This window comes from Centropristis striata, chromosome 22 (assembly GCF_030273125.1).
Source record: "Centropristis striata isolate RG_2023a ecotype Rhode Island chromosome 22, C.striata_1.0, whole genome shotgun sequence".
Lineage (NCBI taxonomy): Eukaryota > Metazoa > Chordata > Actinopteri > Perciformes > Serranidae > Centropristis > Centropristis striata.
Window position 1 is genome coordinate 17,846,125 of NC_081538.1, and position 23,636 is coordinate 17,869,760.

General features: G+C 42.1%; 1 protein-coding gene across 1 annotated transcript in view; it reads right to left on the reverse strand.

The window, feature by feature from the left end:
* Nucleotides 1-23,636, reverse strand: part of nav3 (neuron navigator 3) — a 248,969-nt gene that overhangs the window by 79,775 nt on the left and 145,558 nt on the right. Inside the window, 2 exon segments of the mRNA XM_059325699.1 lie at nt 7,849-7,957; nt 22,559-22,674. Of these exon segments, the coding sequence (XP_059181682.1) occupies nt 7,849-7,957; nt 22,559-22,674 (225 nt within the window).

The following is a 23,636-nucleotide window of genomic DNA, read 5'->3' on the forward strand; positions in this document are numbered from 1 at the left end:
TTATCTCCCAGCAGTGCAGAGAAAAAAAGAAGAGACAGATAAACTGACGGAGACAGTGTGCGTGTAGGTGTTGAGATAAATGAGCGTGCAAAATGAAGGATACAGCTGCAGGAAGTACAGAAAATGTGCCGAGATATTCTGCACAGCTAACCTACAATGTATGATGAGAAACTACATATAAAATCACATTCTGTCACTTTATTAAGATATATCATTGGTCTTACGTAAATGTCAAATTTCCCAAAAATCCTGCTGCTTTTTCAGGATCATGGCGTCATTACACTATCTGGTATAAAACAGAACCCAAACCAAAATAAATGGGAACAGAGGGAGACTATTTTGTTTAGCCAAGAGCTCAGCAGGAGAAGAATCTATGTTGACAGCAGGGGATTGGTTATTGCTGAGCAATGCTAACTATAAATACACTGGAACTTTCTCTTGCTGCTGCTAATGAGGTCTGAGAGTTTAACATGTATTTCTTGTGGAGATTCATACACTGATCTTAAATGTAATTCTGCAGCGTCACTTCAACAGCTCTCCACAAATGTCATGTACAATATAAGCCACAGTATTATTTCATAACAGCAGGTCTTTCTTTATTTATATCCATATGGTTTGGTCACTCTGGCCATAGATTTACATACACAATATACAATATACACATATTTACAGCAGCAATATATATATATATATATATATATATATATATATATTCATTCATAATGGTGGCTGAGGCTACAACAACTCCACCATTGGGAATATATTCACACAACGATGAACGCAGCATCAGGAGCCATTTGGGGTTCAGTATCTTGCTCAAGGGTAATGGTCAAACTTAGTCTGATATAATTTGGCATTTGGTTATTGAGAAACTTTGTAATCAGTTGTAGTTAGCAGTCTGGTATCATGAGCTGGATTTATATGATGTAAAAAAAATGTTACATTAATAAAAAAAAATGTAAATAAAGCTGCAGGAAGTGCAAGAGAAAAAAATAAAGAAAGAATTACAAAAATAACAAGTATTCTCTTGTAGTGTAAATTATTCGAGGAAATGTCATGACAACTTTGTAACTCGGCAACGCATGCTCGGTGGGCTGCACAGCTTCTGCTCTCCAGATTTTGAAGGCATGTGCCCCTGCCTGTGTTCAGTGTGTGTGGATGTGTGTATGTAATAGTGAGGCTGGCACTGGTATTGGCAGATGTTAAACCCTGCTAGATTGAGAGCAATTCAAAGCAATTGCTCACCGCCGTCACAGCGCACATCTTCAATCTGGATCCTGAAAAAGGTTCCCCGCCCCACCGCCAACACAACCATCATTCACACACATGCACACGCACTCCAGTCAGAACAGCCAAGTCACTTTCCATCATCTCTCATAGACTGAAAACTCATCTTGTCAAGAAGTGCCTCGTATTACCTTCCTCCAGCTGAATCATGTCACTTCTCCACTCGGTCTCACAAGAACATTGTCAGGGACTGAAGAGTGTCTTTGGCTTTGATCCATCATTATTCTTAAGAACTAGTCGTTTTGGTAACTTAGCTTCACTTTAACTACACGGTTGCGATTACTGTAAATGGCTTGGCTAAATGTACATTAAAAATAAAATGCTTAAGAGACCCATATACGCACGCAAATAGGACTACCGGCTATCTCCTCAGTTGAAAAGCAATGAATAATTTAGCCTGCCTCATCCTCTCTGTACTCCAAATGTAAACACAAAATAAACAAGCACGACCGGGGGAAGCTATTATATTCTAAAATGTCATCTGGCGGTTGCTGAATCCCTGTGGGACCACACAAGGATCCCTTGGGCCCCGGCACACAGGGAGACAACAGCAGGGGTGATTTCCCTTTTCTGTTTGCCAGGTTTGTCCTTGAAGATAACTGCATTTCTCCACACATGGAGATGTTTTCTTTTCCCTTCAAATGTCAATCAATACAATTTTTCATTGTGTGGAGAGAGGGAAAAAACAGTGGAGGGAAATTAAATGCGTTCTATGATCAATACCGATTGTGTGTGGAGGCCGCAGCACATCAGGAACTCTGTAGGATGTTGAGGATGTGAACTGAGCTGCAGTCACAAAGTTCAAGGTGAGTTCAAAAGGAAGTGGACAGATATTAGTGAGCCCCAAAATCACCACTGTAGTATATGTTGTGTGACTTTAGGAACAGGTAAATGGTAAATGTACAGGTGCATCCTAATAAATTTGAATCTGATGGAAAAGTCCATTTCCAGTAGTTCAAGTCAAACAGCCCCAACCAAGTATTGAGTCAAATAGATGGACATACTTTTCAGAGGCCAACATTTACATATTAAACATACTTTTGAAAATTGGTCGTTTGTAATATTACAATTTTATGAGACACTGAATTTTAGGTCTTTATTAAATGTAAGCCATGATCATTATAATTAGAAGGAATTAAATAAATGAAGACATGAAATTTCTGTGTGTGATCGATCTATATAATGTGTTATTTCCACTTTTTGAATTGAATTACTGACATAAATAAATGTTTCTATGATATTCTAATTTATTGAGATGAACCTGTAGATTACAATACTAGAGTTGGTGCATTGAGCTGGCTGTCTGTACTTTTGTGCAATCATAAGACAGATGGGCTAAACATCTGTCTTGAATGTAGTCCTTGAATCCTTGTCAAAAGTTGCCAAAATGTATACAACAGCAATACCATACACATGCTGTTCACACTGTTCGTGTGACAGTATAAATAATGTAACAGATGTCCCACATTTCACTGAAATCTCTGAGAATTGGTTTCATAAATTCTAATTTAGTCCTGGCACTGCAGATATGCTTAGTTTAGTCAGTAATCCTGTATTCTGCTCCATTAGTTTTAAGGAGAAAGCACACCCTTGATTACAGCGACGACCTTTCCTTTAAGCATATTTTAAAAATTGCAGTGGAGGAGTGAGGAGGAGGTGGGAGCAAATGTTTGCACGGGGGATGTGGCCCCATGGCTGTGTACTGTGAGGGGGGACATGGGGGATGGGCCATGGAGGGTGACAAAGGATAACAAAGATGAAAAAGATATTTAAAAAAAAGCCACTTAAAATTGAAAAATGATAGAGCGCCCCTGTGGCCGAGACGTTAGGGAGCTGACCATGAATCACGGTGTCCCTGGTTTGTGTCTGCCTGGGGACCTTTTCATTTCCTGTCTCTCACCTGTCAACTAATGATTAAAGGCATACTAATGGCGCAAAATACTTGAAAAATGCTGAAAAATGAAGCCAATGCTGAAGTGCCAAAAACTGCAATTCTTGAATGGCCACTTTAGGCTGGCTTCAAAAGCAAGTCAATCCCAATAGAGCCCAGTGTTAAAATGCCCAACTTTAAAGCAGAAATAAACATTTATAGCCAGATACAAAAATGGCTTTGGTCTCTAATTCACTAATTTCCTTCAGGAAAACATGTGCATGGGGAGATTTTCTTATATAACACTCCCATTTAAATTATATTAGGGCTTAAATATGCCTATTTACAGGCGTAGCTGCTATGAGTGACAGGTGGGTGCTGTCACAGGTGGGATGTTTCAGCAGCCAGGCTTCATTCAGCTCACTGCAGCTCTTCAATTCTCCACATATTTGCCCATTTCTGAATGAGCCGGGAGTTAGGAGGAGTCATGCACTGCGAAGACAACAAGTTCTCCAACATAAACGGCAGAAGAGGTTGTGTATCAGTACCGCAAATTATGGCACATAGGCACGTATCGCTCGTGTTACAGGGCACATATAAAGGAATTGCGGCGCGGCTCGCGGTACAACGGCGATATTCTAAAATTAGCACACATATACGGCCCACGGTTGTAAAAAAATACTGCGGTTTCTGTGGATTTATGTTGTAAAACCACATAGAAATGCTGGAAATAAAGTAGTTACAAGGGTCACGTGACTGCCGCAATTTACGTAAAAAACGTAACTTAAGTTAAAATTTGTTTACTTTTGTTTCCACACGGGACGCAAACCCTGCTCTCCTGGGTGAAAGTCCGCCACTTGTTTGACACTTCCACCACCCCAACCTCAAACTGCATGCGAGAATCCGCTCTTTTATACTTTGCTTAGCTGTCAATCACAACTACGTCAGCAAGATGATGGCGGACGCATTACAGTGGACGGTGAAATTCATAAATATGGCTAGTTTTTCGCTGCCTGTACACACAACCTATATTTATGTTTTTGACGGGATAACAGGCAAGCTAGTGAGGGATGGAGCCACCATACCATACCACCAAACTTTACATCGGTTCCTGAGAAACCGACTGCTGAAGTCAAGTAGACTATGTTGACAATTTTCACAGTCTATGGTTCCTTCTTGGCCCATGCTACAGCTTTTCACCAACTTTCATAAAAAAACAGGCAAGTTTTTCCGTAATCCTGCTGACAAATACCCCTTTTCGAACAATGTGAACCTAGTTCTAGTGCTGGTGGTGAGAACCTGTTTGCTTTCTTGATTGCTATGCATGGTGACTACGTTCAAATTAACAATGAACAAAAGATGTTGATGTCACGCTTGATGCTATCCTAGCCAGCTAACGTTAGCTTCGAAAAGGGGTAAAACAGACAGACAAACCAACAAACAAACCAACAAGCGGAACCAAAATCTCCTTGGTTAAGATTACTTACAGTTCAAGCCATAACTCACTGATCAAACCAGTGAAATTTGAAAATGAGAATTGCACAGTGCTAGAATTGTTGAGGTGAGACTCTGTTGAAATAATGACGACAATTGTTTATTCTGTGACAATTAAAAATGTAATGTTTAACCTTTTTTTTTTTTTTAAATGAAGGTACTTACTCCTACTGGAAATCTCAACCCAGTCTGCATGAATGGGGAATAAACAGGTATGGAGGGAGAAATCCCAAAGAGAGTGCTCAGAGAAAGACAAAGTGATGAATATGACAGTCATGTCTGCTCGAGCATAGCAGTGATTAATTACTTAAGGTGCTTCAAAGCGTCATGGTGATTACAGCCATTTCTTATCCAAGGGAAAGATTAGGACCAGGCTTTTGTCATGGACAGAATTGGCATGCTTAAACATGTCCACAGAGGCACACATTCAGGATCTGGCTTCCCTTTGTTCCATTAAATCTAATGGTTGCTTTACTGATTCATGTTGACATGCAGACCTAACATATATGATGCTTATGTAGAGGTGTGATGATGCATTTTGCACATATTTCATGCTGGCTGTCCTTGTACCCCAACCCCGTGAGTTCCATTGGATTAAATGTGGTGGTAAGACAATAGTGCTGTATTGATCGCGCCTGGCTGAGACTCCTCTGAGAAAAAAAGAAATAGAAAACAAACACACACACAGACTGCCATCTGTCATGGCTGTCTGCAGCCTGGCCACCATCTTCCTCTGCAAATGGGGCAAAACACACAAAATAATAGACTGAGGGAGATGGAGAGAGGCGAGCAGGGGACCACTGCCTGGGGAGCTGATATAAACCAATGGTTATCATTTTGTCCTCGCCTGAGCCGCAGTCTCCACACTGCTAGATTGTCCATGTCCCCATGGCTCACAGATGGGACAGTCTTTTAAGGTGCTGGTTGTCCATCAGCTCCTGAATGTCATTACATGCATGCCAGCTGGTGGGGAAAGTGATGTTTTTAATTAAAATCCAGGAAATGTGGAGAAGAAGATGGCATGGTAATAGAGGGAACATCATTAATAGTTGGAGACGTATCTCCCTGTTGGATCAGTGTGATAAACAGCTGAGGGTGAGTCAGAGATATCAAAATCAGAACTGCTTTTTTTTTCCAAGGACAACGGATGAACAAGGAAACTGACTTGGATAATTAGTGCTGAGATGTAAAACTGTGATCACAAAAGAAAATTCCTTTTTCTTGATTTTTGTTGTTGTTGAAAAGTGGTTTGGTTGTGACATGTGTGGGTCCCAATCATAGTGTGTGTCTTTTCTTTTGGCTATGACGCATTTTGAGCTTCAGCTTGTGACAGTCTTGTGAAAATAGCCTTTGAATGCCTATAGGCTGCAGCTCTCCGGTAAGATGATAAGATTGTGATTGCTTTGTTGTTCTTGCAAGAAAAATGCTTTGTTTTCCATTGCACTTCAGGAGAGGCACTTACATTCTTTACTTTATATGCTTGTTCCTTTTGAGGGTCACACAGACTGTATATATGAAGTAGATGTAGCCATTGTGTGGACTTGCATTTAAGCCTTGACTTTGGTGTTTTGGCCAATGACATCTTCTTTTTTGGAGCCAGAAGTGACCATATTTGGACAAGAGGGTGGAGCTGGGGAGAAGTATACTAAGTTTACAGCTAATGCTAGTGCTAGTTTTGTTTGTGAGGGATCCCTCATTCAAAATGAACTCCTTTTTTCATACAACTGACTGTGAAAGGGTCAAAATTTTAAGACAACAGTGCACAGTGGTAGTGACTTGTGAATCCCTAGGTAGCCACGCCCTAAACCAAACTCTACTTTATTGTCTATTTCACTGTAAATGGTCCCATAATTTACAAAATAAACATCATGCTGTATTGAAGAATACTTGAAATAAGCGACTGAGACCATATACTCATTAGGAAAATGTTTACTGATGCAAATAATCAAGTAAAAAGAAGGGTAACTTCTTCTTGCTGCCAGTGGAGTCTACCCCTGTTGGTGATTAGAAATAATGCAGGTTTATGGCTTAATTTAAAGAACCAGAGGATGCTGCTATGACCAATATTTTCATTATTTTGCAATGCGTCAGATGTCAAACCAACAGGGAGCCATCATCACCTCAGCTCTATAATGCATCAGATGCAGGCAGGTATCTTCAGTTAAAAAGCTGAAGAACAGAAAAAAAAACACAACAGCTCCACATTCCCAACCCCCCAAAGCACCCAGACACACTTAGCAACTATCTGGTGAACATAGTGGAGCATCGAACGAAGAAGATTTTCTCTCAGGAGTTAGTGGAGAGCAGAGTGACCCAAAAAAGACAAACAGAAAACTTTTCTTATGCTTTTCAGGAACTTTATATGTGACTGTATCATAAGTATTATAAAAAGGTGGGAGTGTCTTAAAATAAGCACTGGCAGCCAAATCAAATCAGTTTTATCTGCATTTGATTTAGTTCTAAAACAGTGTCTGTTTGAAGCTGCATGCTCCCTGCAGTGAGCCAGGTGGGGGGGTCGAATCTTTGAAGCCGACCAGGCAAATATTGAAGTAGTGGTCAGACATAACACACAGTAACACTTGTCTGATGCCAGTTTAAGTATAAATAATTAAGTGAACCATCTAAAAAGCAGATGGGAGATTTTTTACATTTGGTTCATGAGATAAATTATATTATTTGAAGTCACATTACACTGTTGTCTCTGTTAAATAACAGGCTTTGCAGAATAATACACTCCAACTCTAAAACAAGTCATGTGGCTTGAATGTAAAAGTTGTTTTAAACATTTATTCTGATTGGTGCAGCTCATTTAAAACTCCAGACTTCATGAATAAAATGCCAATGAAACTGACTGTAAGAACAAGAAGTGGAGGCATTAGACTGTGTTTTAGGAGTGAATTACTGCTTCATTTTGCATGTGTTGTAGCTGCAGCCTTGTCAGTGTGGTGAGTTTATGATCGGAGGGTTGATGGAATGAAACCAGGACTGCCTGGGAAAATGTGGACAAGGGATATGAATGGGAAATAACTATAATCTTGTATCTCCATAGCTATCTCATATTGTCACCACAGGGTGGCACATGGGCCTATCCCAATGAATTCATCGTCTGCATTTTTATCACTTTTCTTAACCAAAAACCATACCAGAATCATTTACTAATACCAGTAAGTATTGGACAGTACTATCTGTGAGCCTACCTGTGGCTGATCTGCGTCCCCCGTAGACTGGACATGGTTTCTTCCAGGTTCTGCCGCAGGTCAGCGATGTTCTTCACCGTCCTCATGCGTCTTGTCTCAGGATCCTCTCCTGAAGACACACATTTGATATGATTTACTGAGATGTTGGCGAACACACACACACACACACACACACACACACACACACACCCTTGTACTTCTATCTTTGTGAGGGCCCTCATTGGAATAGTGAATTCCCTATCCCTTAACCTTACCTTCATCATCACAACTAAATGTCCAACCCTAATCCTAACATAGACCTGATTGTAACCTTCACCCTAAAACAAAGTCTGAACTCTCAAACAAGCCTTGAAGAAGTGAGGACCGGCCAAAATGTCCTCACTTCACAAAAATTTCCTCACTCTGTTGGTTAAAAACGTGTTCCGGTCCTCACTATGTAGGAAGCACAAGAACACACACACATACACACATAGAAAGCAGTCACTCACAACCACAAAAGCTACAAAAACACATAATATAGAAAGTGAAGAGGACATCTGACATACAGTATTTTATTGGATGTCACTGAACGTCTCGGTGGGGTAATGGAATGAGGACCGATCACGATGACAGCCAGCATGGGTGCACGTCTTTAATACCCATGTTGACAATTGGGAAGTCATTCAATGAATCGGCCTGTCAGACTGCACCACATGCAGTTCTTTTAGTCTAAAAAGTAGATACATTATATTACGCAGTGCTGACATTTTTCTCCTCCGGGCCGATGGAGAAATGTCGTGCCATGACACCACGCGCTCTGTCAGTTAGTTCGGGACACAGTCGTGCCTGCGAAAGCAAACTCTGTCAGAGCTCCTGTTCTTCTCTGTCAGGGACATCGGAAAACGCTGCCACTTCAGTCCACCGTCTTCCTGCCCCGCCCTGCAGCAGCGTGCAGCTAAAAGTCATATGTTTCATGTTCTTCTAAGTGCCTTGTTTCCACATGATGCATTTGTTTCTAAAGGAGTGCTGCTAACAAGCACAGGGAGGGCAACATTTCAGAACTGCAAGCTGTGGGCGCACACCAAAGTATCTGCTTGTCGGCTCCAATTAAGCTTCTCTGTTAGCTTGTCAAGCTAGCCTATATCTGCAGGCTGGTACCGCAGAATGGGTAATTAACAAGTGGCACGAGGCACAGAATGGTTGCCGGTCACACTGCTTTTGCAATTTTAAGGTGCTTTAAGAAGTCTCCACGGTGGAGATGAATGAGCCGGCAGATCTCGTATTACAAGACGACAATGCAGTGTGATGGGAGGATGAGTGTGAGAAGCTGTGCGGTGTCACTATGTGCTGGTTTCAGTGCTCAGAGCAGACGTGCTGACAGCAAGCCACTGTGATTGCAGTCACCGGGGCAAATGGGGGCAGATGGTTGGTTGGAGGTTTGAAAAGGCCCCCAGCGACTCCTGTGGCGCAGCTCGATGCCAAGGGGAGAAAAATTGTTGAGGTGTTTATATGCTGGATTATGAAGCAGGTCGGTGGTAAAAAATAAGCAGAAACTCAGCCAGTTCCCTCGATAGCTGTGGAACTGTAAAAAAAAAAATCAATTTCAGTGTTGACCTCAAGGCATTTGGTTAAACATTTCAGGAGAAATGCCCACACTGTATACATTTCATTAATAAAACAGATGTTTTTCAAGTTCCTATCGTTTTCACCCACAATGGATTTAATTTGAACACCACACTGCCAGTATGGAGCCGATCTTGCACAGTGACACCAATTTTCTGCCTTCTACTGTTTTGGTACACGCTGTGTGAAAGGCACATTGTTAAAGTCACTTTGTTCAGTAGTTGCAGCCTTTGCCACTTTTATTCAAGTATGCTTTCTGAAAGGGAAACACTTCTTTTACATGCTCTGAGCATTGTGGTTGGTAGGTATCTTGGCCAAGTCTCTCTCTAGCACTGGGTAATGCGAAATTCATCTTCATTTACAACAATCGTTTTTATTTTTAGGTGCTTTAATACTCATATACTAATACTAAGCTGAAAAGGGGCATGAAGCTATTAAGAATAGCAATTAGGGTAAAATTAATTGGCTTTTACTTGCCACAAATTAGATTTAGTATCGGTTAACATTGTCTGTGGCCCTGCTCACACCTGGCAGTAACGTGCTTCTTGGGTGATTCAATCAGAATTGGACAGTGATAAGTACAGGTATGAATGGACTCAGGATGCATTCAGAAGACATTAAGATCTGACTGCTCAGACCACTTCTGGGGTGGCTGCATGGGACCACGTTCTTATAGCAGTATCTACGTTTCCATTAGGTACTTTTTCCTCTAGTGAGCCACAATGGGTGTGGTTTGGAGAGAGGATCCACCCAAGATCCGCCCAACTTCACTGGTAAGCGGCTCAGGTAGCAGCTCAAAAAGTACCCGCCTCGGGTATGAACTTTTCTGAGCTGCTACTGAGAGGCAATTTCGCATTCATTTGCAGACGAGTGCGAACTAGACGCTGAGGGGTTAACGTCTCCTGCTCTGCTGACTGCAGCTGGGAGAGACCGCTGCAGGAGGACTGGGCCGCTTTTGAGTGCTTTGGGACGGCGCCTGCTACTCGTTAAGAAGAGTAAAGAGTGTCCAAAAACACCAGGAAAAGTCGCTAGTCCCATTTTGGCCACATCGAAGGACCGCCTACTCAACTGAAGTTTTTGTGGAACGAAGTGGGAGGAGATGGTAGTGCTGTGAAACAGAGCAGCAACAGTATCGACAGGGACGTGTACAATAAGTGGCAGCAGCAGGGAGTGCAGTGATGGTGGATGAACTGCCCCTTACGGTTTCTTGCTGTAGAGATTCTAAATACTCAAGCAAAGTTGTTCTGCATCTTACTTAACATGATTTGATTACTGAGAGGTGTGATTCTGCTATTAAAAATGATTTCTGATGATACGGTCCGCTTTGTTTCTTATTACCCCTTTGTTGATCGCACAAATAATACGTCGCTGGACGTCATGTGCAACATCACATACTTTCCTTCTTGCCCGATCTGCTGGTTCACATTGATCCCGCCTTTTTTCTCAATTCAAGGCGTAAATATTGTGGCTTGAAACGGCTATCTAAAAAATGACTATATAACTCGAAAAGTTGGCTTTGTCTGGGTGGTTTAGTTTGTCTGTTTTGATTTTTTTTCTCCATTACCTTGGGGCTGATTACAGTCATGAAAAAAAAATATTAGACCACCCTTTTTCTTCAATTTCTTGTTCATTTTAATGCCTGGTACAACTAAAGGTACATTTGTTTGGACAAATATAATGATAACAACAAAAATAGCTGATAAGAGTTTAATCTAAGAGCTGATATCTAAACATTTTCCATGATTATATTGATAATAACCAAAATCATTATCAAGAAAATGCTATTTATGTTGTTATCATTATATTTGTCAAAGCAAATGTACCTTTAGTTGTACCAGGCATAAAAATAAACAATAAACTGAAGAAAACAAGGGTGGTCTAATAATTTATTCCATGACTGTAGGTATGGAAGGTGCATTATTGCCTTCCACTGGTTAAAAACAACAATGTGTTTGGTTTTTGAGAGCAAAAAAAAAAGTGGTCAGAGGTGTGAAGTGATGTACTTAGGGATGTCCACTCTTAATTTCAGGTGTGAACAAAGCCTAAGTCACATTGTCTAAAGACTTCACAATTCCAGAAAGATCCAAACACTACCATTTCCACATTCAGGAATTTTTTTCAAAATTAAGTCAAGACATGACCTCAATTATACAGTATCATACTGGGTTATGACCTCCCTGGGTATAGAGCAGCCTGGTATAATTGAGGTCATGTTTTGTCTTTGCAGAGCAAACACACTGGAGGTTGTGTGAGGCCGAGGTGGTGCCACATGTTCTTAACCCCTGACCCCATATCAGATGTCTGCTCTGAGGCCAGAAATTGGAAATCCACAAGGCACTTCTTCTAAAACTTACTAGAGAAGGAATTTACACGATCACCGTCACAAAACTGTGTTCCCTGCCAATGTACGGAAGCTTCTGTGCCCTGAATTTATTCCTGTCAGGATGAAACACATCTGAAGCAACACTGAGAGGCGAAGACTCTCCTTTGAAGCCCAGAAAGATGCGCTATTGTCATTTTTCAGTAGGCTGCAGCTCCTTCAGGAAAGGAGATCCAGTCCAAGAATTTAACAGGAGATGGATGTCTGTCAGCACAAACTCAAAGCATCACTGCTATGTGACTCTTCCTTTTTTTCTAGTTCTTCTTCTTCTTCCCTGCTCATCTCCTCTTCTCCCCTGCTCTCACCAGGGCCCCTTCGAGAAAGATCCAATTACAATCCCATTATAAAAGTGACATGAGGAGATCTGGCCCTGGAGTCTCCATCATGAACGGACACTTCATGCAACATTGAGATGCAGCCCAAGGCGTGTGTGTGCATTTATGCTTCCTTTTGTGTGTGCGAGCGTGTGAGCAATTCACTGCGGTACAGGAGTGAGAGGTCTCCCCTGCACGGTAGGCACCAGCTGAATTTTCAGCAACACAACTGCGTCTCACAGACAAACAAACACGAACACACACACTGGTGCCTCTCTCTTTTGAATATAAAAGCTAACAGTCAGTCCAAAACACAATACGTATAAGACGGGCTGTACCGAAGAGCTTAATGCTTCAAAGCTTAATTATTAAAGCTTACATTAGAATATGTTTATAATCAATTAATCAATTATTTTCCTAACTGATCAATTAATCATTAGATCCATAAAATGCCAGAAAACAGTAAAAATTCATCCCAGTTTTTTCCAAGGTGTCTTTCCTAAAATATTTAGTTTTATTTGATATGAAATAGAAAAGCAGAAAATGGGCTGGAAACAGCATTTTTTACCATGTATTACCAAAATAGTTGGTGATTATTTATCTGTCGCATGAATACTTGATGAATCTATTGGTCAGCTGTTTTTATGAGCAGGCAAGAGAGCTCCGGGTCAGCTGCTTGCCTGGAGCAAGGATCACAGTGCAAATTTGAACTATATCGATATATGTGATATGGTCTAATTAAAAATTAGAAAAAAAAATAAATATACTGATACATTTTTTAGATCGATATATCGCCCAGCCCTAGTTTCAAAGTGGTTCAAAGTTGGGAAAGCACAGTCTTCAGGGTCAAAGTCCTGTGTTTATTTGACCCATCCACTGACTCTCCTACCCACCAAAACGGACCTTGTTACTCTTTATACTGTGCATAATCATGTCCATCTTGGCTTATATTGTAATAACTACAGTCACCAAAGGACGCTGAGTCATCACTAGCAGATGTCCCCTGTCCTTTTGTGGGAGGACAGTCTTGTTGCTTATACTGTGAAAAAATGACATTCTGTACAGCCCTACCAGCTCAGCACTGTTTTGCAGATCAACAAGAGTAGCAGACGTGTGCAGCTAAATCCCTAGCACCTAATATCCAAACGTGGCTGCTACTTTACACATGTATGGCTGGTGTTTCCACTTCAGTATTCAACACTACAGAGAGGTGAGAAGCCACAAAGCATTCATTTGGATTCAAGCTGCTGTCCAGCTCTTGGCCCAGTGAGGCTGAGAAGCAGCCAAACTGAGACCTGGTCCATGGGGAGTATGGAAAAGGGCAGAGATGAAGGGAAGGTGCACAAACAATCTCTCTCTCTCACACACACACACACACACATACACATACAGGGTGTAGAACAAAAGCTGCTGGAGATAAACTTGACGCATCATAATGCAAATGACTGTAATTTGGGACTGGCACATTTACACATACAGACACACACTCCAGCACACCCACACACATACTGTACCAGTGGGTGCTTCTCTCTCCCCCTCTCTTTCAATAATGCATGTTATCTGGTGCTGATGCCCCTCGCTCTAGCTGCATACTATTAGGGCACCATCCCAGCCATCTAATTATAACACACACACACACACACACACACACACACACACACACACACACACACACACACACACACACACACACACACACAGAGTTATCTAGCTCTACCCTTGTTGCAGCAGTTTGTCAGAAATCAGCCTTAATGAATCTTTGGCTGCCAGTCAGTGGCGTGTCGCTATGGCAGCTCTCACACACAGACTGATGTATCCACACGCAATTTCACAGCCCTGTTGCTGAATGTGTTTGCTAACAGAGGCTGCAGCACATTGAGAGCTTGTTAATACGTATCAACGACAACTTCTCCCAGAGGCTAAAAGCTCAAACTGCCACGACAGCAGCTGGATTCTTTGAAAGAGTAATTTAAAGATGGAAGTGGGTTCTCGGCTATCTCAATAGATCTCTGGTACACATAGAGACACAAATATGGGGGTTTGCATGCACATAAAGGTCTTGTTTAGACTACCAGCCCAAATCTGTTTTTATATATCCAGATTGTATCCAGATTGATTTTAGAAAGCTTGGACAGCATAAAAACACATGCATTTTTTTCCAAAACAGATCCAAACCACATTAGCGAATGGTTTGAAATAAGCTTAGGTGGGATCACAGTATAAACAGGGTATTTTGAAATGCTGACAGTATGATTTTTTTTCAATGCCCTCAGAAGTAATGAAGCTTCTCTTAGTTCTTTTAAAACTGGTAGTTGTGCTGCTTTTGTGTAATGCAGAGCAACTGCCACCAGAGGTCAGTCTCTAGGTAGCTTAGCTGAGAAACATAGCAACTTACAGGACTTTTAAAACTAAAATTACCCCTAACCTTTTCAACCAATGCAAACCTGCTTCTAGTGCTGACTGGTGCTTGTGCTGGTTCTCAGTTGGTTCAAGTGATCTAACCACTAAAGCTGGCTCACTCACACTAGCCCGTATTGATCACTTTGCGGTTAAACAAATGAAATAAAAATAATGATAGCCGTTTTCGCTGGTCTTGTTGGTCACTTTAATCCCGCCCCCAGCCCCTGACGTAAGTGGTTCATGGTTCATGACGGGCAGAAAGTTGGTGCCGCTCTGGAACTAGTTTTCCTGGCAAGGAGCGGGTTCTTTGGCAATTGTCAATCTGCCTTGGTGGAAAAGGGGTATCAGTCCCTGTTTGGGTAAAGGTCAGGCAGCCAGGGGGGCGTTACAGACAAACACAAATAAAGTTTGTTTGTGTATACTGCGTGCAAAGAAATAACTGAATGGTATGACAAAACGGATACCACCCAAGCCTCATTTGACATACGATTCCAACTGGACTTCAACAAGTGTTTGTCTCAAATTGGTTTTCAAGGTTCTTTTTGTGAGCAGGTAACCATGTGGCTTCTAGACTATGACTGCAACATGGAACATTGCAATTAATACCTGCCTCCTGGAGGAATTCTGTACCACACCTTGGCACTGCCATTGTCAATTTCTCACACTACCACGATGGAAATCTGCGTCACCAGGGTGGCTATATAGTGATGCCTACGTCATTACCCCAGCAACCCATGCAAATAGGTTGTTGATGTCTGGACACACAATTTGATCAGTTGCAAATAACAATGGACACAGCCTGCCTTCAAGATCTGAATTGAGAAACAAATCAGGTATTGTCTGCAGTGTGAATGTAGCCAAAAAGAAAAAAAAGCACCTGTAGATAAGCACACACACAAGCAAAGGTGTAATAATAAGCTATTGATCACGTTGGCTATGTGATTCACACGCAGTGAGGGAGGTGCAAGTAATAAAAGCTGTGGGTTTCAGTGGGTGAGGTGTTGATTTTCCACCATCTCAAGGTATTTCTTTATGCTGCATCATGCCTCAACCTGCTTAAAGCAAATCAGCAACCTCCTCATTGCTACAGCTGCTGTGCTGCGCATTTTACTTTGCGTTATCTGTAGCGTCTCTACTGTCACATCTACATTTAAAAAAAAGAAGCTCCATCTAATCAGCTGAACATCCCCTTCCCACATCCCTTCTTTCCTCTCACATCAAAGCCAGGTTTGTGCATGGGCACAAATCAGACCCCATGGCAAGCTCGCCCAAGCTTTAATAGAGCTACTGTCGAGGTATGGCGAGGCACCTGTAGGTACATGTTAGACTCCAGCTGCTTAATTCACAGTACATCACTTCACAATGCTGCACACAGTGGAGAGCCTCATTTGCAGACTGTGACAGTGTGCGGATGCGAGTGATAAAAAGGATGTGTATATGTAAGAGGGATCTTTTTATCTGCCTGTGCCCATGAATTCAAACTACTGCCGCTTGTGTAAATCTTGTGTGTGAGTGTGTGAATTGCACGAGGAAGGGTGTGTGTGCTATAGCCTTGTCTCACAAATTTCTTTTTAAATAATGTCTTAAAATGCTAATAGTGTTCCCTGAGAAAAAGGTTTCCCCATCGTGAGGATTAAGAAAATAACCAGCTTACTGAAGGCTTTTTCTGCTTTGACTTTATAATATTCTGCTTAAATGTGCGATTTTAACTCTTAACAAAAATTTCCATTAACATAACTTTTTGTAAAAGTTTCCAATTTGTGGTGTTGTCATAGTAATCCTTTCATGTTTGAAGCATGTAGTCCGCAAGTTATTTGTGTCTATGTGTCATGCTCATTTCCTGGGATTTGCTGACTTACGTGGGCGAGGTTGTGTGTGCAGCACCTGCTCCAGGTCTCCCAGCATGGTGAGGATCACCTCTTTATCCAGCTGAGCCGTCCCCTCTCGAGGACCTCCCCCTGAAACCTCCTCCTCTGCCCAGTACCCGCCGTCCTTCTCCCTGCCTGCCCGCTTCCCTCCGCCCCTGCCAGCCGCCGGCTCCTCGTCTGAACGCCCGCTGCTGCCCTCTTCATCCGTCGCCCCCTCCTCCCTGGAAGTCCGCACCAGCTCGGTCCGTGGGTGGCCGCTGTACGACGCCCGTTGTGGGCGCCCGCCTGCACCTGTGCATCTCCAAGGCACGGGGATGAGGGAGTGTTCTGACTGAGAAAGCACCTTGGTGAGGGAGAGCGACAGGGATCGAGCCCTGGTGCCCCGCACACCTCCGCCCCTTGCGACCACCTCCTTGCGAGGGCTTCCCTGCAGGCTGCCTCCTGCCCGTTGTGTGCTGGATGAGTACGATGAAGAGTTCTGAGGCTGTGCGAGACGAGACGTTGGCTCGTCGAGCTCGAAGGAGTAAACCCGCTGCTCGCCGTCGCTGAGCAGGGTCAGGTTTGTGAGCGAGCGCTGCTTGATCCGCAGGTTGAGGTTGTCGGGGAGAGGCTGGGGAGGCCGCCGTGCCGGGCTGCCTCCCTGATACACCGAGAACTCTGCTCCTCTCTTCATCTCAGCTCGCCGCTTCCCTCCCTTTTTTCTTACCTTTTCGCCTCCAGTGGATCAACTACACATGCAAGTGGATCTACCTGTGCGCAGCTCTCTCTTTCACATCTTGGCTGCACTGTCACGGGCAGAGCAGATGGAGGGAAGGAGGAAGCGGAGGACGGAGGAGGCTGGGAGATGTGTCCCCACGTCCCACGCCTCCCGACTGAGCTCCAGGCTTCGGAGGGCTGGAGGGAAAGCAAGCACAGGGCGAAGATGGGAGAGAAAACCTCTCTCTCAGGCATGTAGGTAGAATCCAGATCCATCCTTGAGCCAGTCCATGCTCGTGGTCAGACGTTGAGCCAGACGCAAACACTTTTTTCTTCCACTCCTTCTCCTGTCCTCATGCTTTCTGCCTGTCTTCTTGGCTCCTTTCTCTTCCTCCACCACAGTCAGGGGCGTGGATGAACGAGTCGCTACATCTCCCTTCCCTCACTAACACGTTCTCTCTCCCTCCTGCGCTCACACACTCTTTATCTCTTCCCCCTATTAAACGACAGTCTCTTTTCAGTCACTCTTATCTCTCTCCCTCCACCTTCTGTCTCTCCTTTAATTACCAGCTCGCCGCCACACTTCTCCTGCCTTCCCTCTGACTCTGTGACGGTCCCTCTCTCCTCACAGCGGAGAATGAGCGGGTGGAGAAGCCGGCGAACGGGCTCACATAGCTGTCGGTCTGCTTGTTCATTCCTGCATGCACCCTGCAGTACTCTCTCTCTCTCTCTCTTTCTCTCTCAGCCCTCCTTCCCTGCTTATCACCCTCTCTTTCTCTTAATCCCTCACTTTCCGTTCACTTCTCTCCCCTATCTTTCCTCCCTCGCGCTCTCCTTCACCTTTTCTCTCTGTCTCTCCATCTTCGGCTCACACTGTGACAGTGAGTTGTTTGGACAGCAGCACCTGTAAGCTTGCAGCCCCTGCTGCACCACGCTGGCCGCCCGACTTAATTAAATGCTATCTTGAGGAGCTGAAGCGGTGAGTCCCACAGCTTATCGTGGATCAACAATGAGACCACAGAACCAACATATCCCCATCAATCAGTGCAGCCTTTATTAGCCTGTCGCTATTGGTCACAGCTGTCTCCAACACATTTTTTAATCGTAGCTACCGATAGCTACTGGAAGCAGTTCCCTCAGAAACCATATATCCTAATCATGTTTATACCCTTTGAGTTACCAATCTACATATCAGTAAGCAGCTTTTCACAATATTTGTTGAATTGTCAGGGCTGTCAATCAAACAAAAATAACTGATTGCACAGCTTGCTGTGATTAAGTGTTTTTTTCAGTCTTAAGACTGTAGCTTGTAATAATGGTATTTGTCTATAAAGGGGAGACTCATGGGTACCCATAGAACCCATTCCATGGCCCCTTTGAAATCGGCCATGCCTTTTATTCTTGGAAACATTTTCACTCAACTTTAGAGCGCTATTTAGATGTCTTCCTGACAAATATATCACTACAGAGGCTGTGGCTCAGTTGGTAGATGGTCAGAAGGTCGGAGGTTTATCTCTGACCATGGCAGCCTACATGTATCCTTGGGCGTGTGAATGAATTCCTGATGGTAAATGGCACCTTTTAGGGTAGCCTCGGCCACCAGTGTATGAATGTGTGTGTGAATGGGTGAATGAGCGCAGTTTGTAGTGTAAAGCGCTTTGAGTGGTCACTAAGACTAGAAAAGCAGTTTATTTATTCATTATTCATGGTACCAATTGATCCACTGTATCTTCATATTGGCTAAAGCCTGGAACTTTTATTTTTGATTATTATTAGTATTTTTGTTGGTCTGCTTTTTTTTTTAACAGTAGCAAAAGGGGGCAGGACTTGAGTGAATTAAGCTTGGGAAAGTAAATTAATCAGTTAATTAATTTTGCATTAATTTGTTTTAACACCATAAATATTTCAAATGAATCGCAGTAATTAATGTGGTCATTTTGACAACACTAGGCATTATTAATCAAAACAGAAAAAAAAACCCATAAAAATTACTTCTGAGATTACCCTCTGCTGTTTTTACTTTTCTTGTCTACAAGCAATTTCACAAAACTTGAAATCAACATGTAAATAAAGATCTCATACGGTATATGTAAAATGAGTAGGCTTGTCATGTGGTATCTGCGGTATGCATACGCTTGAATTTCCCTCTCAGAGACTTGTTTCTGCCTCTGTGTGGAGAAAGAGTCGGGAAAAGCGAAGGATGTGAAAAGACCATGAAACGTGTGACAACAAAGAGCAAGTGTTTGAAATGGACCCCAAACAAAGGCAACGCTCGGCGCTGCAGTCTAATTCCATCCTTTAAATGATGGGCTTGGGAAAAGCCGCGACCAAAGCAAAATGTCTGGAATGTCACCGCCGACCTGACATCCCCAAACCTGTAATCACGCGCTGTTGTTTGTGCTCGCTGCGCTTTGTAGACGATTCAAGTCTTTCTGGCTTCACTTTAAACTTGACATCTTATTTTTCAACTGAGTTAGTTGCTTGTTTCATTTGTCATCCATGGTGACCTCTGTTATTTCTGTTATTATAAGGACGGAGTTTCATTCCAAATTAAGATCTCAACCATTTGAACCGAGTGGCATTTTCTACTTAATACAGCAGATCATGGTTTATGAATATAAGGCAATGCATGAATGGGATGCAGTTGTGATGCTTTTCAAAAGGTAAGCAATGCAATTGAAACAATGGTCTTTCTCTGTGCCAGCAGTGTGTGTTGTGGTTGTGCATTGCCTGCTTTAACCTCTCATCCTGCTCCTTGTCTGGAATTTAAGTTTGTGGTTAGAAACTCCTTCAAACTGGTCAGGCGTCCCCCAGCTCTGACCTCTCAGCCGCAGAAGCTCAATTGCACAGATGTCCACTGACTGTAATTAAAAGACAATAAAGATGTTTGCCGTCTTTGCAAACAAACAGTATGGTTTGATTTCCACCAGCAGCTTTCTGTCGAGTAGGTGTTAATAAAGTCATGGTCGAAAAGGATCCCGAACTCAGAGTTTATGAGAAGAACTTATTCCTGTTTCTGAATGATTACAACCTCTCATCCTTCAAACCACCACCTCAATTTCTCTTGCTTGAAGGCTTTAAACTCCCCTTATACCCAGAGCTCCAATGTAGTGTGTGTGAAGTCAATCCATTGCTCCATCTGGCTCCAAATATGTGAACTAATAGCACTGTAGGAGCTTTGGGTAAAAATATCTATCAAATGTGAAGGAACACTTTGCAGAAGCCATCCCAGTGCTGGGGCAGTAATTAACTTTATATACTGAGGCTCAAACAGTTTGTATGTTTGTACCGTACTGTCACAGTCTGGAGCACGCAGCTACAAACAATATATATATATATATATATATACACACATATATATGCTGTATTAATGCACGTGATATGGAACCAAACTTCACAAGCTAAATTTTCCACCTGGAAACTTTTAGCTGTACGCTGTTTTACGAAAAATATCCAATCATCTAATCACATGGCAGCAACTCAATGCATTTAGACCTGTAGACATGGTGAAGACTAGCTGCTGAAGTTCAAACTAAGCATCAGAATGGATAAGAAATGTGATTTAAGTGACTTTGTAATGTGATGTTGTAGCTTCTGTTTCAATCACCACCACTACTCATCATCGCTTTTATATTCATCTTTGATCTGAATTTATATTTATCATTCAAACTGCTTTAGTACTTGTTTTGCTCATCTTTGCACTTGTTTGTTACTTGTCCGTGTTTATTGCATATTGTCTGTCTGTTCGTTGTGTTTGACCTTTTATTTCTTTTATGTCTTTCTGTAACTTATATTCACACCTTTTGCTTCTGTTTTTGCTGCTGTGACAAGTGAATTTCCCTGTTGTGGGATCAATAAAGTATAATCTAATCTAATCAAATCTAATCTTTGAACGTGGCATGGCTGTTGGTCTGAGTGTTTCACAAGCTGCTGATCTACTGGGATTTTCTCTAGGGTTTACAGAGAATGGTCTGAAAAAGAGAACATATCCAGTGAGTCTTGATGCCAGAGGTCAGAGGAGAATGGCCAGACTGGTTCAACAGTAACTCAAATAACCACTCACTACAACCAAGGTCTGCAGAAGACCATCTCTGAACGCAAAACACATCCAACCTGGAAGCAGATGAAGACCACAACGCCACTTTATTAGGTACACACAGTGGCTGGTGAGTGTATAACAAGGGAGGAACTAACTGAAACACTGTTAAGTTACAACACTTAAGTGTGGTTAAGTGTGTGCATAGTGAAATATAGAATTGTTTGAATGTTTCACATTTTTTGAATAATATAAATAGCTTGCTAAAGTTGCAAGTGGGCTTAATGCTACCTCAGTCCCCAGCAGATTGTGTCTGTCCTCAACACTTACACTACTGTCTTTTCAAAATACAGTAAACAAAAACAAAAAAATCCTTCGTTTTTTGTGGCGAACTTGCACCAAACTGTGACTCGGAGCATGCTGTGACTTCAGTGTCCTGTTACACTCTTAGTATGTAGTGATGATGATGTGTCATGTTGCTATCCAGGCTGCAGAGCTGGGATTGTAACACATGATGGCAGCCTGCAGGGACGTAAACAAAGAGCTGCAGATGCTCCCTGTGTCCGACTGTCAGCGCTGACCTTTTCCCATCGCTACATGAAACCAGCACGGAACAGGGATCCCCCCCAGTAAACACCAATAAACATGCACGAAACACACATCAACTTCACAACACCAGCACATTGTGTTATCAACAGCAGTAGCCTTCATAATATTGTACAGATGCTCGTGCCAAGAGTGAGAACTGAATTAGGTAAGAAAGCTTTTAGTTTCGCTCCTTTATCATGGAACAATTTGCAAAAGAATTGAAATTGTCTGAGTTGATCACAATCGGTGAATTTAAATTGATTCTAAAGGAAAAAGAAATAATTTCCCTTAGTCGGTGTGACTGCTCATTATAAGTCGGCGACTGAGGCTCCTTCAGTGTTGTTGTTATGGCTGTATTTGTATTTATTTGTATTTAATTGTTTATGATAACTGTATTTAAATGTTGTAACTTGTCTCTTTTCATGCTGCTTTCTTGACCAGGTCTCTCTTGGAAAAGAGATTTTTTTAATCTCAATAAGACTTTTACCTGGTTAAAAAGGATATATATATATATATAATCTCTCCCATCCTGCAGCTACATTTTAACTATCCTGCATGCTCTTGCTCATATATGAGGTGGAGCAGCTGATCCATAATGTAATACAGTCTAAATGTAAGTAAAACCAATTGTACATGTAGAGCAGCGCTGCAGCAGGTCAGCATGAGTTACATAAACATACTGAACAGCAGATGAAGGTTAAATCCCTATATGACAAATATAACAAGAGACAAATGCTAATGCTCAGAAGCATGTGCATGTTAACACACCCACACGGAGAAATATCATACATGCAGAGCCCGCAGTGTGTGTGCTGAGCTGCTCTACCTGATATCTCCTCCAGGCACTGTTTGGCTGTCTTGCTGTAGACCAGCTCACCCTTGGTGGGGCTGAGGCAGGGGTCTGCTGGGGCCACCATGGTGCAGTCGTTCTCTGAGAAAGTCCTGCAGGCACAAAGAACAAATAATACACTGGGGTTATAACGGCAGGCTGAGGTATCTGGAAACAGAGACTACAGTGTTCTCAAAAGAGGGATAGGAGTATTTACTGAAATGTTCATTCATTCACTCTCAAATGTGCAATGATGTAATGAGCATTGAAATGCAGCAAGACAAAATTCTTAAAAACTGTACTTGGGAAGAAATCCAAGAAATTTGACTGAATCACGTATCAGGTTTTTTCACTCATTGCATTACTGAAGTACATGTAAACGCGTTAAATCAGATAATTAACACTACCTGATTATTCCCAGTAATTGGACTATTGCATGCTTGTAAACGTAGACAATGTTAACCACGTGTTTCAGGAAAAAATATGTTTTCTCCTGAAATGTAATTGGGAATTAAGTTTTTGTTGTATGGGAACAACAGGAGATAAAGTATAAAAGGCAAAAATGTTATAAAACATTTTGAAAATTCTCGTGCAGCATCATCAAAATGGCTCATGGAAAACTAAACACAACAATTTCCCCTAAAGTACTGGTGACGAAAGCATTTTCCGGATTGGAATTCTCCTGTAAAAGCATTTCCAGTCATTTCAAATCTGTTTAACAATATTTTAGCAAAAACAGTTGTTTTAGTTAGTTTTAAAACCATTGCTATCTTTTCTTCAGGTGCTTTGCTCTCATCCATTTAATAGAATATTTTTCTGGCAGTGCAAACAGCCTCGGGAGGTGAATACCAGTGGTGGAAATATTTACTCAAGTACAGTACTACAATTTTGAGGTACTTGTACTTTACATGAGTATTTCCATGTATGCAACTTTATACTTCTACTCCGCTACATTTTAGGGGCAAATATTGTACTTTTTTCTCCATTACATCTAGCTGCCAGCTTTAGTTACTTTTCAAGTCGAGATTCAACATGAAAATATGCAATCAATTTAAAATAATTATGCATGTTTATA